This window comes from Daphnia magna, linkage group LG3, assembly GCF_020631705.1.
Source record: "Daphnia magna isolate NIES linkage group LG3, ASM2063170v1.1, whole genome shotgun sequence".
In the NCBI taxonomy this organism is placed as follows: Eukaryota; Metazoa; Arthropoda; class Branchiopoda; order Diplostraca; family Daphniidae; genus Daphnia; species Daphnia magna.
The window spans coordinates 1,270,187-1,286,465 of NC_059184.1; the positions used below are offsets into that span (position 1 = coordinate 1,270,187).

Sequence of the window (16,279 nt, forward strand, 5' to 3'; positions counted from 1 at the left end):
CCAAACTTTGTTGCCAGACCCAAATCAAAACTTAAAACGACGTAACAAGTTTACCAGAAGCAAAAGAAGTTGCGACTTTTTTTTTCTTCCCCACCCTTTCCATCATTCAGTGCACCGCAGAGTTGCGTAACGAGTGGTTGGAATCGACATCAATCTGCATTTCACCAGTGACTTTCGAAAAAAAACTAAAACATATTCGAAATCGACGTTTCGACTTCAAGAGGTTGGCGCTCTTTAAAAAAATTCCATCACCAAAGGATCCAAAACATCATCGGCCGGACGCGATTCATTTCATCCGTATGTCTTTATTATTATTGTTATTATTATTATTTTCAAATCGCGCCCCCATAACATTCTCGGCGACTTTCCAATGTGTGTCTGCGTGCCTTTGAGTCAGGCGACGACGTTAAGCGCATTTATACGGTATACATCGTATATAGCCGACATAACATTTATTACAAGAGCTTGAATAAGATAGAAAGAAAGAAAAGGGGGGGGGGAACGGACCCGGCGTTTTCTATTCATCGAGCCTGGATATACACATATACTGAGGTATACACCAACGGGCAAAGTAGGCTAATCCCAGGTGAGGAATGTTATGGCAGCAGTGAGGAAGGCCTCCTCTATTGACTCGAATTTAGGCTTGACGTTCAATGTACAATCCACACTTTTTTTTTTTTTTGCCTTCCTTCTTCTTTATCAACTCTCTGCTTTGAACTATCTATCCTGGAAAAAGTGCTATGCGCCGATGATGGGGAAGAGAGAGAGAGCAAGAACATTTTGAAAAAGGGGGAAGGAAGGTATGGCAGAAGGAGAAACACACACACACACGGGATGGTATGTTGTGCATGAAGGTCCAATGCCCAGGTGCCGAGACGACCAGTTCTACCTGTTCTGAGCCGCAAGACAGACGTACATTCATTTCTCTCCGTACATCGGTTCTTTTTTCTTGAAATTTCTTTCTCAAACAGACAACAAAGTGAGTGATATTCGAGACGAGGATTCTAACGAAAACCTTAAAACTCGTTTTTTTTCTTTCTCCCCTTCTTTTTATTTTGTTTTAAAAACAAATCAAAAGGAAAAGAAAACCTACAAGTTGCTTATTTTGTTTTTGTTGTTGCAAGGTTTCGGGTTTCGTATATTTGAATACGCGGAGCAAACACAAACTGTCAGAAAGTAATTGGCTACCGGCAACGAATAATTTCGAGTTGCCGAGTCTCAAAGAGTGGCCGTCGTGTCGTAATCCAGTGAAAACACAAGTGCGTGCGTCTATGTGAGAGTGTGATTGTGCTTCCTTCTTTCCTGTTTCGTGTTTGCATGTGCTAAATCAAAATTCAGAAATTCAAACAACAACAAAAAAAAAAGGGCGCCATTACTCAAAATTTCGAAAAAAGAAGGAAATCTTCAAGACGTACTTCAATTCCTTTTTCTTTTTCCCTACTGTTCAATCTTTCCTCGCTCCTCTCCAAACAAAACAACGCACAAAAAAATTGAATTAACAAACGAAACAAAAAAAGAGATCATGGGTCGAATGAAATCGTTGCAGCCGACCGAAGCCGGAATCCACAACCTGTTTTCAGTCCGATACCGCCGGCTGGTCGACGAGAACAATCACAACAACATCAACAACAATAATAATCACCATCATCACAACAACAACAACAACGCCCAACTGGTCATGCAAAATTTGATCCGCATGAAGTTGTCGCAGGATTATATCGCCTATTGTTGCGGCCAGTGCGGTCATCATCAACGACTCGACATCAAGGTAAAACCGTACCCTTGTTTTACTAGTTTTATCTTTTTTTTCTATTTCTTCCCTTCCGACTGGAACACAAAACACACAAAAAAAAACGGGGTCTCAGCGCTAACGATGGCGAATTGTTTCCATCCGCAAAAATGAACGGTCAGGAAAAGTTGATGGTTTGGTTAGTTTTGATTTCAGAGGGCAACCTCGAAAAATGAATGCGTGTCTAGTGGCGTAATGCGTACGTACACCCTGAGAACTGTCTACGTAAATACAAAACCCACATATGGGCGATACACGTTACGAAAGAGAAGCGGCTAGGTCACGCATCCGCCCACTTTTTTTTTTGATTGATCCGCGCGCGATCTATTTCAGTTTTTCCGCAGGGATGTTAGGGACTCATCTTGAATAAGAAGATGATGGTGGTGGTTATGTATATATTTTTTTCTCCCTTGTCTTAACACATTAATGTCCGTTTGTCTTGAGTTGGATCGTCACGGTGATGATGATACAACAACAGCTCATCAATCTATGTGGAGCAACGTGAAATCCCACCGTCCATCCTCCCCATCAATAATTAAAAGCCACCGCTCGAAATGCAACGGCATTTAACAACAAGATTGAAATATAAACGTGTTGAAACCCTCCTCAAACACAGTGGGAACTCATTATCGATTTAAAATAAGAAAGCAAAGAGCAACGCTGCTTGTTACAAATAAAAAGACAAAACATCAAGTGCATGTTAACTGCCAACGTTCAACTTGATCCATCTCCCGATGAGAAAAAGACCTTTGTTTTTTTTTTTTTGTATTTTTGAAAATTGTTTGGCTTAATTATTCCATCTGTCTAGCGTGTGTGTGTGTGTGTGTGTGGTTAAATGGGGCTGGCCGAGCGGTGTCTTTCCCCTCCACCAAACTCTTTTTCTTTCCGCTTGATTCACAGACAGGTATGCCAGCTCTATTCACCTTTTCCAGATCTTTCTCTGCCTTCCCCCGTGTTTTGTTTTGTTTTTTTGTCTCATGGCGTTTACCTCTCATTTCGTTCGAAGAATGTTGCCATGTGCGTATGCGCGCAGCAATTTCAATTACGTCGGGAAAATGTTTAGAGCTAACGGAGGAAGAACAGAACAAGAAGAAAAAAGACAAAATGGGGAATGAGATGAAAACAAGAAAAAACAATTCCAGATTCAAACAAAAATTTTTCCTCGTTACGAAAGAAGAAGAAAAACTGAACAAAAAAAAATGTCAGAAATTGTTTTCTATAAGTGGTAGAGTGCTAGCGGAGATTTCTGTTTTTTTGTGTGGCTGGAATGGTATAATATAGACTAGATAGAATTCCAACATAACTAAGGCGGTTATAAGAATGGGTGGGTGGATGATCGTTTGTGAATGCCGAGCTTGCGTGTGTGAATTCGATACGACCGACTTTGAGAATTAAATTTTCTTTTTTCCGTTTAAAAAGATAAAAACCCTCGCGAGAATTCCACAAAAAAAAATCGAATACAATAAACAAAAGAGTAACTAAATACATCAGGGCGGAACGCAAAGTTAAAATAAAATGGGCAAAGCGGCCTAAGAAAATAAAGAAGAATCGACTTTTTCGGAAAAATAGGAAATAACAGAAGAAAAAAAAAAAAAATATCCACGGGAGAGGGGGGGGGATAAAAGAAGTCGAGGAGATAAAGACAAGAGACGGTCTCTTTTTTTTATTTTTATCTCTCCCACTACTATAAAGTATATAGTAGTGTCTATAAAGAAAAGCAAGAGGACGCGACGCCAGCGCATGAGGGGAATGGAATGATGGGCGGTGGTTTTAATGGCAGCCAAATACCTCAGTTCGATAGCCTCTGGGTTCCAGGTATTTCTTTTTTGTTGTTGTTGTTGAGAAAGTCAAAGGAGAGAAGGAAAACAACAACAAAAAAATGACAGTGGCGGTTTGGTTGATCGGCCGTCATTCAAACGTTTTAGCGCGCGGACGGCTGTTTTTAGCTCCACCTTGCGGGAACAAATCCGTGGGTCCGTCCCATACGATGTTGATGATGAAGCACGAAAACTCGTTAAGCAGAGACAAGGAGGGCAAGTGTGTATCTATATAGAAACACTCGTCGTAAAAAGATAGGCCCCATAATGAGAACAGCAAAAAAACAACAACAACAACAAGAAAAAAAAGAACTTGTTTCTTTTCCGGCCACACATTTCCCAGACCTTCAAATTGTGGCTGACATCAATTTTTCTTTTTCCAAGGGGTTGTGTGTAATCCGTCTGTCGGCGTCGACATCAGCGACGACCCCGGTCAGACCCGCAGATATAAAAAAAAAAAAAAAAAAAAAAAAGAGGAAAATATAAAATAAAATCTGTAATAGAACTTCAAACTTAACGGCCTTCTCTTATTCCCAACGATTCGTTCCAACCGAAAATTGAGCGCGCACAAAAACGGTTGATGGCATTACAAAAATTAAAAATTTTAAATTTTTTACTTTTCAGGCCGGAATGAGGAATTTTTTAAACAACAAAAATTTTGTTTTTAAGAATTTTTTTAAACAATCCAAACCTTTTCATTTCCCTCCTTTCTGGCAAAAAAAAAATATAAAATAAAATAAAACATTTTTCATTTCTTTTTCTCATTTCGTGATGTTGCGCGCTGCAACCAGAGGCTCGATATTTCATGTATATACGGTTCAGATTATTTATACGAGTTATAGGTGACCCCCCACATCTTCGGTTCTCTTATTTTTCAAATTTTTTCGAAGGAAAAAAATTTTTTTTTTAATACCCCCTACAATGTTGCGCGAAGGGGTGGAGACGGCCGGGCATGAATCAGAGAGAAAAGAAAAAATGGACACGCGGACCCTCTGACTCGGCATTTTATACGCGGCGGTTAGGTCCCTAGCGCGTGCCACGATACATAAGGAAAGGGTTTTCTTTTTTTTTCCCAATCGATCGGCCATTGCTTAGATCCGAAAATAGGTACAGCGCTATCTATCGAAACGAGGGGGGGACGAGGCACAGTTTGATATCGACACGGGCGCACAGGGCGGCTCTGTATAACCCTTGAAGGGAGGTTAGATGGGACTCTATTCAGATGCTACGAGAAAGAAGAGAAAATAAGTGTCTTGAAAACAACAAGGAAAACGAGAAGAAGGAGAAGAACTTTTTTGAAAACGTTTGACTTTTCAGTTCAACTGGTCGGTGTAAAAGACAGGTAAGCGCGCCTTGGCCAGGTATAAGAAGCACACAAACACATACGCGCATACACATCGAGAAGAGCAAAGGCCTCCGGGGGGCGACGGTACATTCCGCATTCCAGCGCTGGCGGGGCCCACACAACACAAGCCACTCAACAACAACAACAACAAAAAAGTTTTTTTCTTTTTCAGAGATAGGAATGCAACAGCTGAGACTTGGCGCTAGTTTACACGAAAAAAAAAAGGCAAAAGCTCTCGCTGCGTTTGCCAACTTCCTTCTCGTTTCTATGCAAAGACACTCGAAGAAAACCGGTGTCACTTGAACCTGACAAAAGAGAACGTCCACCAAGAGAACAGACAGAAAGGCCTGGCTTTTATTTCGTTTAAGGAAATTGTATAACAGAAAGAAAATGCGCAATAGTAAAACAGGTTATATGGTGGTGGCTGTAACGTCTAAGTCAGACCGTCCTCTTTTTCTTTTCTACTTCGGTGAAAGCCAAAAAGAAAAAAAGAAAAGGGGGCCACAACAACAATAGGATTTATTACAGTTGATATGTAGTTCAACAACAACACGTTATTTATACATGTGGAAGTGCGGGGGTATGTCATTCTTTATATATCCAATCCCCCCCTGAAAAGAACCTTACGGTTGGAAATCCCTGGCGCCGACCGTTTTACCTTTCAGTTACATTTTTTGTGTGCGTCTTCCTTATAGGTTAAACAATAGAGCCTGTTGGCACAACACGCCATTGTTGTCGTTGTTGCATTTTGTCCCTTTTTTCTTTTTCTTCGTCTGAGTTGTTTTGGCTTTTTGATTCCCCGCTTTCAAAATGAAATTCTCCTCTTGTTTTTTTTTTACAATAGGTTTTATATTACTGCAAGAGTTTTTAAGGGTTGTTTCATTTTGTTTTGTTTTTGAGGGGAAAGAAGAGCCGCGCATCTGCGAATGTCTGCTCACGGCGCTGGAAAAAGGTATTAAGAGAAGCGCACGGCTATAACGTCTTGAATTACACGTAGAGATACCTAGAGGGGCCCCCACAGTATCAATTAATAAAGCTCCAAACAAGAAAAAATCTCATCGACTTCCCCCCAACGCAAAGAATGCCACCTTTTAATTCTTTCCCCCCGTCTGGTCGTGTATGTGTCTATGGATGAATCGCCATCCCTTTTCAAATAAAAACGAAGAGCTTAACATTCCGTGAATATCTTGAACATTAAGGAAGAAAGGAATGGCTGCCGATGCAAAAATATTTAAAAAAAAAAAGAGGCGACTTTTCAACTTTGACAGACAGTCATCCCGCCCATTGGGGTTCAGCTGTTAAGGTTAACACGAGAATGTAAGCAAAAAAAAGGAGGAGGAACTCGAGGAATAAAAACCTTTTTTTTTTTACAATAATTTTTGTACGTTCGAGAGTCACCATTTATTTTATTTATTTTTTTTCCCGACGTCCCCCCCGCACATGTAAACCTTTTTCAAGGCCCTCCAACGTTTTCAAGTACAAAAGAAAAAAAAAAACGGTCGGAGAAGGAAACGAAGAAAACGAGGCGAAACAGGTGGGGGTCCTCCAACTGCGATGAGAAAGGGGGGGAGGAAGAAGAAAAGCGCTGCAAATTGGTTGCGAGCGCGACATCGGAAGAGAATAAAGAAAAAAGCAAGTCTATACATTTAAAAAGAGACTGTCGAAAAAAACGTCAAAGATTCCCTTTTCTCTTTCCGCCACAGACAACACTAACCCCACAGCGTAGCGAAATTTTAAAAAAAGAAGTTTTAACCTTTTATTCTTTCCTACTTGTCTCCCCCCATATGCGATTCTTTTATCGAAAAGACTATTTCTTTAGTTCATTCTTCTATTTAACTTCAAAGTCCTCTTACTGTAGTGCTGAGCTGCACTTCATAAATCCAGCGGACACATTCCGGACAAGATACACGTTTCCAAAAAAAAAGGAAAATGCACCAGCAATCCAGGTGTGCACACAACATGAGGGTTTTTTAAAAACCAGGAAAGCCATCAGAAAGACATTTTATTTTCCCCCAAGGAAAAGACATTTAAACCAAAAATGACAATCAAAATGTGAAGGGAGAAACATGCAAATATTTCCCGGATCTAAGCAAAAGAGGTTCATCGTTCTTATCCTGTTGGATCCCCTTTTTTTTTCTTTTCTTTTTACAGAGAAAAAAAAAATGAAAAACCCATTAACTGGACTTCCGTCTCAAAGGGGGATAATAAAGTTTGAACTTGACTCTTCGCTCTCTTCATGATCATCAAATATTTGCCTTGAAGGCAGTTGCCATATTTTGAGTGCACAACCATATCTGGGTAACGTGCCCGTTTCGTATCGTTGCATTTTCGCCCGTTAGTCGTTGCCATTGATTTACGACAAGGAAAAAGAAAAAGAAAAACGGGAGGATAAACAGTTTCTGCTCAATCATGGATGTCGTCGCAACAGTCGGCTTGTGTACTAGTAAAAGATACTTACGGCAATAGTCTTGATGTTTGATAGAGAGACACACGAAGGGAATGTATTAAGCCCCCCCGACTGAAGATGTCGAATAAATAAATAAGAGAAAACGCGTAAGACCCCATTCCGGAGAGAGTATAGAAATCTCCATCTGTTGCATGGCTATCTATAAAAGAATAAAAATGACGAGCATTTTATTTCCCAAATTTTCTTTTTTTTTTTATATCCATCTTTCTTTTTTCGGGAGGGGAATTTTTTTCTTTTTTTTTTTTATTATTGCTTTCGACGGAATGAGAGTCCCGCTACGACGGACGAAAACAACATTCCAAGAGCGCACGTTATGTGCACGATTCGGCCTTATTTTCTCCTTCCTTGTCCTCCTCCACCAACTCCTCCCACTTTAGAGGAACAATGTTATCATAAAGCTTCACAACAACAACAACAAAAAAAAAGGAATCTAAAGCCGACAATCAAGTTATCTTAGATACACAAGAGCCACGTCGGCAGGTGAACGATCCTCCATTATTAACAATAGCGCCATAACACTCTGACTGGAGTTATACAACCACCCCCCCCACACACCAAAAGAAAATGTTACAAGTAGACACAAACAATGGAAGAGAGGCCAACTTGTTCCAACCGCCCAACTATGCCGGCCATTTGTTTTCCTGCTTCCATTGAACAAGGCCAGCAAACAACTTTTTGTTATAGCCCATAGGACGCGCAACAAAACAAGTGGTCCAAAAACTCAATCAATCAACCCACATAATTCAGATTTTCCCTTAGAGGGTATTTTATTATATTGTATCTATTTTTTTTTTTTATTCGCATTGTAAAGGGACTGGGGGGAGGTTGCGTTGGAACAAGGAAGAAGAAAAGAATCCCCTAAAGATGACCGCCGAAAGGTAATCAATAAAGATTCCTCAACAGGAATCGACAGACTGGACTTTGGAATAATTCACACAGCTGACTGGGCACCTTCTCCTTTGATTTTCATTACCCCCAACCAGTTCAACCAGAAAAAAAAAACAAGGATACCTTCTCAGTGTGTACTGCTCCCCCCCCCCCTCTCTCTTCACTAACCTCCTACAGCGCGACACACAGAAGAAAAAAGGAGAAAACGGATCGGAATTTTGGAATTGTTTCAAACCCAACTGGCAGACGCCATCCATTCATATTGATGAGTTTCCCTTTTTCATATCCACTTTTTTGAATATTCAAGAATATGAAAAAGAGATAAAAAAAACGAAAGAAATGGAAGGCCGGCCCGCAGAGAGTAACGGTCGGATTGAGAAGCAATCAATTGTGTGGTGGTGGTGGTGTACGGAGGTACTACCACAAAAGATCTAGCAACAAAACGCAAAGACGAAAACAACAATGGATTCCGAAGAAACTAAAAATAAACCAGGTGATATATTTCCGTGCTGGGCTGAATGGTTTCGTCTTAACACAATTAACAAGTCAGCCGGAAAACAAAAGAGAAAACCACAACAATAGGATTTTAACAATGCGCAAAAAAAACAAAAAACAGGAGAGAAAAACATAAAAGGATTCCATTTTCTCCGATGAATGTTTTTAGAATTCTTTGAATCGCGCGCCGATCGCTTCTCTTTCGCATGGAACACTTGCGAGAAAACCGGATGGATTGTGTTCTGACGACACACTTTAAATATCACCTCCTCCAAATTTCGTTTCATTCAAAATTAAACAGCCGCAATCCAACCAATTTTAGGGAAAATGTTGTGATGATTCTTATAATTAAAATGCCCCACGAAATGAGCGTGTCGTTGAGACAGAAAGGAAAAAAAATGCGGAACGAAGGGCGGAGGAACTGATCCGGCGCCACATCGTTAAGTGTATCAATTCCGTCCCAAGAAATGGTGTCTGTTATACCTGTACTTTGTCTTGGACCGAAGCTGCTCAGACATAGTCCAAGAATGCATTAAAAAAATAAAATAAAAACAAAGTCAGAACTGAGAGTCTATTGGAGATGGAGAGAGGGCAAGAAGAAAAAAGGTGGGTAGAATAATCACAATAATACTGATCGGACACAAACCAAAATGGACTATTCTCTTTTATGGGGGGGGTTCAAAAGAAAAAAAAAAAATTAAAGGGGGGACTTTTTAGGATCCGCCCTCCTGCAGTCTAAACTTAATTACTAAGTCAAACTCTTTTTTTCCATTTCTCTTTTTCGACAAGTTAAAAATGAGGGTTTTTTTTTCAGGTGATTGCTTTTTTTTCTTCTTTTCGCCGAGGTTTAAAAAGAAGAAAAAAAGAAAATTCCATTTAATGATTTATGTCGTGTAGACAGGCCCTTCTTTCTTCTCTCCGACTCTCTTTTTCCGCATTAGCCTACAACTATTAAGAGCTGCTCTCTCTATTACCGACTGCTATACACCCCTGTACAACACGGGTTCTCATTTTGTTTTCGAAAATGATGAACTACGTTATTGTTGTACCAGATTGGTTACCTCGTGGCGGTAGCCAATCGTGTGATCAACAACAACAAAAAAACATAAGTCACGCCGCTATTTAGTTAATGTCAAATGCGTTTTGTTTTTTTTCATAACATTTTGTTCACCCAAAAACAAGAAACCGTTGGTGACACATTTTTTCTTGTTCAGCAAACAAAAGAAAGCAGCCAAGTCGTTTTCTTTTTTAAACTAGACAAGGACTAGCTCGTTTACCAGATGGCGTTGCTATTTTGCGTTCGCACCGATAAGAAAAAGGAGGAAACAAGAAGCCTTTGAAATAAATAAAAAAATTAACCATCGTCTTGCTTCTTCTTGGCCATGAGAAATTTCCCACACTAAACTTCGTGTTGTCCGCACCTTGTCCCGAGACATGGAAAGTGCTGACCGCACCAATTAAAAGCTAATGCACACACAACAGCAGAGGGCCTTTCTGTTCAAAATGCCTTTTTCATCCGTTATTAAATAACCCCCCGAACATTTTCAGCTCCCACACATACGCGCACTATATAAAACAAAGCGGGGGGTGTTCTACACATGCGCAACTGTTCAACTATCTCCTTTTTTTTCACTTTGGTGGTTTGAAAACACAGAAAGAAAAAAGGAAAAAAAAAATGGAACGGAGGGGGGAGCGTAATATAGCTAATAATCAAGCGCGGGGGTCCATTGTCAGTGTAAAAATTAAAACGAGCGCGGCCGGGAGCCCCACAAACACAACATCAGCAAATAATTGGCCTTGGTAAAGAAGAAGAAAAAAAAGAAAATAAGAAAATAGAGAAGCCGGACTCTTATGTTCCCCCCCATTTATAGGCTACTCCGCTACTTAGCGGGCACCAAGTCCTTCTCATAAGTGTATGTTTTGATTGCCGAAAAAACGACGAAAGCACTGTAGGGAATCAAAGAAAATAATAATCAAAGAAATGAAGGCGAGACGCAATTATGTGTGATAAATTTACGAAAAGAGGGCACACGGTTTTTGCCTGTGAAATTGCAGCTAAGAGCCATCGGGCCGCCAATTATTTAGCAAGCAATACAAAAATCAAATCAAGGCAAAAAAAACTCCTTTACATCCAATGGCTGGGAACCGAAAACAAGAAAGAGAAATCCACAGTAGTCAGTCGACATTCAAATCTCGACGATTACGAAACTATGCGGGAATAATTCGAGAAACGACAAATGTACACAAACATTCGTGACGGGCGTGACGCAGCTGATCGAACGCTAGTTCCAGTCTTACCCAACGCGAGTAGGGAAAACAATTCTTGTTGCAACGCCAGTTGCGCAGAGATAACGCAAGAAAAAAAAATGATGGAAAAAAAAAAAAAGCGCACAACGACCAATGACTTTATAAGTAAGACGGATGAATTTTTCAACAGCCATAGTCATTCACAGGTCGGCTGAGTGAAGAAAAAAAATGATGATTATCCTTCGTTTCGTGTATCTTATCGTATGAAAGAAGAAAAAAAACCTACTGCCTAGTTGATGTAGTCCATGTAGCTGGGTGGAGAAAAGAAAGAGCGAGAGACATGCATGCACGAATAACAACAATTTGAAAAAGAATGTTGTTCCGGGGCGGCTCTTACGTCGAATGGGAATCCGTTCAAGTGACGGAATATGTCGAGATAATTTTGGAAAATGTGATTGTTCTCCAAGTCTGCCTTCATTCTTATTTTTTGTGTGTTCCTCTTCACGTATTTTACCGAGGAAAACAAAAAAAAACAGCGACAAGTCTTGGAATTGCGCGATAAACCGCATCCAATCATAAAGCAAACTTGAAACCGCGCGATGCTCCAGCCCGTCAAGGGAGCAAAAGAGCACACACACACACACATAACACAAACGTTTCAAGCGACGCGGGGTGTCAGGTGTCTCGGCCAAAGTTGCCGGTCGTGCCAAACCCCCGTCGTCGTCGCCCGCCCCTCCCTTCTCTTTTGCCTGCGCTTCTTGGATGTCGTGGCCCCGTGTAATCCGAAACTTTGGGTTCCTTTATTCAACCCCTTTTTTCGGTTTATTCTTTTTGTGATAAACTGAACGCGACGCAAAAGGTGGAGGAGGAAAGAGAATTTAAAGAGATGGATGTAATTTTTTTTAAAAATAAAATATGAAAAATAAATAGGGAATCTAACAGAAAAAGCGCCATAGACTTACACGCAATCAGATCGTTACAGCAGCAGAAGGCTGAAGCCCGCAGCGGGATAGAAAATGTCTGGAATCCGGCACAATGTTGTATATATATAAATAAATAAATAAATAAATAAAAGAAATCAAAAATGCTTATAAAAAACAAACAGTTTTTTTAGCTGCGCGAGTTTTCTCAGAAAGAAGCTCCCAAGAAAAAGACGGACACACAAAAAAAAAAACAAACATTCTGACGCAGGTGGTGGTAGTGGTTTTTCCCTTGGCCAGCTTCAATTCCATTGCCGTGACTCAACCTGAATTCGGTCGACAGAAACGAAACGACACGCCTTTTAAAGTAAACTGACCGGTTGGGGCGAGATGACGACGATCGATTGTTCCTCCTTTAATACAGCAGTAGCTGAGTAGCAATCTATAAGCTGCCTGGCCACTTATAACGAGCCCACCCCTCTCTTACAGAGAGGCAAGACAGTCCATCTAGTCTTTCACAGCTATCAGCGCGCGGAATTGAAAAATCGTTTTTGACTATCTTTCCCACCAAAACAAAAAATAACAACGAAAAGCTGAAGGCGATTCCTGTTTCTGGTGCTATTGCCTGCTGGGCTCTTTCAAACAATTTCCCCCTGTTGTTTAATAACACACACACACACAGTAGATAGAAAAGCCCTGAAGGAGAATTACAACAGCTCACAAAGTTGTGTATCCCGTACATATACACGAAACGCAGGCAAACACAACAGCATCATTTAGTGTGACCAACTTTGTTGCTTCCCGTTATTACCTTCTCCTCTCTCTCTCTTCTCTCGCACAGCCATTACAAGAGACTACCTTAATTACAGGTTTCAGATCAGACTCTACCACCACCCGCTCTCTCTCTCTTTCTCGTGTGCTGTACATAAAAAGATGCAGGAACTGCTCCAGCTCCGGGAAAGAGGGGAAAAAAAAAGAAAGAAGAGATTTAAATGCCCGGCCATGTTGGGAACAGGAAAAAGAAAGGACCGCAAACCGCATTCGAATTCTTAATGATTTGAAAGAAGAAGAAAAAAAAGGTGGAATAAGAAAGAACGAAGAGAAAAGGGAGAGAGATTGTAAAGACCAGTAGTCGGGATGAGTCCCCCTCTCTTCTCATTCTCTTCTTCATTTCTATATAGACACACATTGGCCTCGTAGTACTACGTCGGTAGTATGGCGTATCTCTGGATGTTTACATTGTGGCGCAGCTGGAGGTCCTTCCTCATTTATCTATTTTACCTTCTGCGTGTGTCTTTTTTTTTTTCTTTCTTCGTTCTCTTCACGATGGGCGAGGAAAAGAAGAACAAACAAACAAAAAGGAGGAAACTTTTTGTACAAGAAAGACAACTACGATCGTCGTGTGTTTGTTGTCTTTTCTTTACGTCAACCATTCTTCGATTCAAACGAAATGCAACCCCTCCCATTATCCGTTTCACGTCAGCGTGTAATAACGGGAGCCAAAAGAAGAAACGAAATTCCTGCTTTTCATTGTCATTTTCTCTTCTTCTGGTTTTCAAGATAGACTACTTTATTCCTATTCTGTTTGACACTGAGAACATTCGAGCAAATGGAACTTAAAAAACAGAAAAAAAAATCATGGGAATGAGATAAAATTGCAGGTTGGACTCGAGGCCGAAAGGCCGTCAAAAGTCACATTCCTTCTACTGTTAAATCCCACCTTGCCAAGCAAGCCGACAGCTCTGCTCAAGACAACAGATTCCTCCAAACGGGAAACAGGTAGTTAACTCGGAGCCCCACTTGCTTCACACACACACAAAAAACCCGTTCCGTGTCTAGGTTCTTGTCGGCCTCTCTTCTAATTCATTCGGGAAAAAATTTCGTTTCTTCAAAACAAAGAGGAAAAAACAGAAGTAGGAAAAAAAAGACGCACGAGCTTAACGTACTCGAAAATGATCTCGAGTTGCTCTACAACAATACAAGTAACACCAACAAGCGAGAAAAGAAACAAACAACGGGACAACAACAAAAAGAAAATCCAGAGTTCAATTACAGCCCTACCTCCCGCTATGAGTTCCCCTCACCTACTCGTTAAATGCCGCCTTCGATGTGGGCCACATGAGTTGCGTTGCGTTTCCTTGCGGAAAAAAAACAAAAACCTTCGTGACCAACGCGAAGGGAAATTTATGTAATTGCTCTGCAACAGACAAATCGTGTTTTCAAAATACTAATCGTCAAACGTATCGTTTTGCATTCAACAGGCGGACGAACTACATAACATCGGTGACGCGCTCCGTATGTCGTGCACCAGCGTCGGCACCAAGACGCCATCAACAGACGCAGCTGCTGCTGCCACCACATCTACTACATTGGTCCTTTCAACAACGACGCCCAGCGACGCAAAGTTAATCAACTTGCCGGCGCCAACGGTCAAGAACGGTCATACCACTTGGGTAAGTGATTTTTCTTGTTCTTCTCGGTTCAATGGCGTTCTCAGACAATTTTCAAACTGCCGCCCTTATCCCACGCTATCGTTTTTTTTTTAAACAAACCCACTCAACCGTCTTTTTTTCCTTATTGGTTTACGACAGACGAGGCAATTTCACGACAAGAACCGGCAACATAGCAAAGCCAACAACATCGAAAAATCAGCTGCATTGGTCGAAGCTCCGGAAAATAACCTGGCCGAGATGAACAAATGCAAGTGTAGCAAAGATACGACAAAGACGCTCATCAAGGGAAGCGCAGGTGGCAACACTGGAGAGGGTAGAGCTCAAGGAATTGGGGCAGCCCTAGTTATGCCTTTCCATTCGCACCACCCCGTCATGATGGGTTACAAGCCTCTACTGTCGTCCATCGACTTCAGCGCGAACGGAACACCGACATCCGTCAAAGCATCCACGCACAACACGTCGTGCAACAACAGCGCCGGAACATCGTCTTGCAGCTCGTCAAGGTCTGTGTCGCCCTCATCGGCCAACGAAGGTTACCTCCCCACTTTGCCCGTGCGGACGGATAGCCTGGCCAATCTGGAAGAGGAAGCCCTGCTCAAATGTGCTCCTTGGTTCCAGGCCGGAATTCCAAGGTAAACTAACAATCAACTCAATCATTAAAACAAAAATGCATCGAGAAGAAAATTAACTTTTCGTGTGACAATAGGGAAATATCTTTGGAGATATTGCAACAAGAACCGGTGGGAGCGTTCCTGGTTCGCGAATCGACTTCAAAACCGGGTTGCTACGCGCTATCGGTTCGTGTCCCGAAAGAATGTCAAAAACCTACCATTGCTCATTATCTAATCACGCAAACCAACAGAGGATTCAAAATAAAGGTAAGGGCAGTTTGGCTCTCAATTTCTTTTCTTTTTAACATTCAAACATGTAAATTTCAATATTTAAATGTTTTTTTTTCTTAATTTATTAGGGATTTACTAAAGAGTTTCCAAGTCTCACGTCCTTGATTGTGCACCACTCCGTTATGCAAGAACTCTTGCCCTGCCCTCTCTTGCTGCATCGCCCATCATCCGGACTCCTGGCCGACTACCTGGAACATGCCAACAACTTTGTCGACATTGACTCGAGCGTCCTGCTCGAACTGACCCGTAAAAAAGGCATCGAATAACTACGTCAAAGCTGATGAGTTCTTTTTAATCGTTAATTTCTTTCCAATTTTCTGTAAACATTTGTACACACATCATTCTTTGACCCTTCCCCCCTCTCCCAACCAATTGTTGTTTCCAATTTTACTCCTATTATATTATATATACTCAAGTCTTGAAGGTAATTTTTTTTCCATATATATACCTAGTCGCTTCAGTTTTTTTTCTTATCTCCCCGGGCAATTTTTTCTTGAGACTGGTAAACATCCCACCCCTCCCTTCCTTACTGCAACTTCCATTTTGGCAACAAGATTGATATTTAAAAAGCCGTTCAACGATATTTAATTGCATTTGCAAGTACAAAGCGGCGTTTGAATGACATTGAAAACAATCAAACTTTCAAACTTAAAAATTTGAAGTCGTCAACAAGTGGCCTACATCGACGATTTCAGAAAACCATTTTCTTTTTTTTTTCCTTTAAAATGGAGGTTTACATATGTATATGAATATAACAATTCCGGCAATAAAAATAAACGAATGGATAACCTGTGGAAGGTCAAGATAACTCGTTCGATCAACCCAACACAAATGAAAGACCTCAAAATGCACATGGCTTCTGCACAACGTGGTTATTCAGACTACGATTGACGAGTGTATGTTGGCGTCATGCCACTCAAGAAAGCTAAAAAAAAAAAAAACGGGAAAACGAGAAA

At 41.0% G+C, this 16,279-nt stretch overlaps 2 protein-coding genes across 3 annotated transcripts in view; one reads left to right on the top strand and one right to left on the bottom strand.

Moving 5' to 3' along the window:
- The window catches only part of LOC116919110 (potassium voltage-gated channel subfamily H member 6), an 88,152-nt gene that overhangs the window by 71,435 nt on the left and 438 nt on the right, over positions 1–16,279 (bottom strand). The window lies entirely within an intron of this gene.
- On the top strand, positions 138–16,117 carry LOC116919112 (hybrid signal transduction histidine kinase D). Of its 2 annotated transcripts, none has more exons than XM_045171407.1 (6): positions 138–297; positions 1,125–1,768; positions 14,230–14,421; positions 14,560–15,053; positions 15,128–15,299; positions 15,392–16,117. In XM_045171407.1, exons 2-6 carry the CDS (start codon positions 1,523–1,525, stop codon positions 15,587–15,589), a joined length of 1,302 nt encoding a protein of 433 aa, XP_045027342.1. In that variant the 5' UTR covers positions 138–297; positions 1,125–1,522; the 3' UTR covers positions 15,590–16,117. The 2 variants fall into 2 exon arrangements, with proteins under 2 accessions (XP_045027342.1, XP_045027341.1); XM_045171406.1 differs by lacking the exon at positions 138–297 and adding an exon at positions 808–979.

Bases quoted from the DNA above. Each gene is read 5' to 3' on its own strand.
- LOC116919112 (XM_045171407.1), top strand. From the start codon at position 1,523: ATGGGTCGAATGAAATCGTTGCAGCCGACCGAAGCCGGAATCCACAAC. The intron at 1,769-14,229 runs GTAAAACCGTAC...TGCATTCAACAG, and splicing joins ATCAACGACTCGACATCAAG to GCGGACGAACTACATAACAT. The intron at 15,300-15,391 runs GTAAGGGCAGTT...TTAATTTATTAG, and splicing joins ACAGAGGATTCAAAATAAAG to GGATTTACTAAAGAGTTTCC.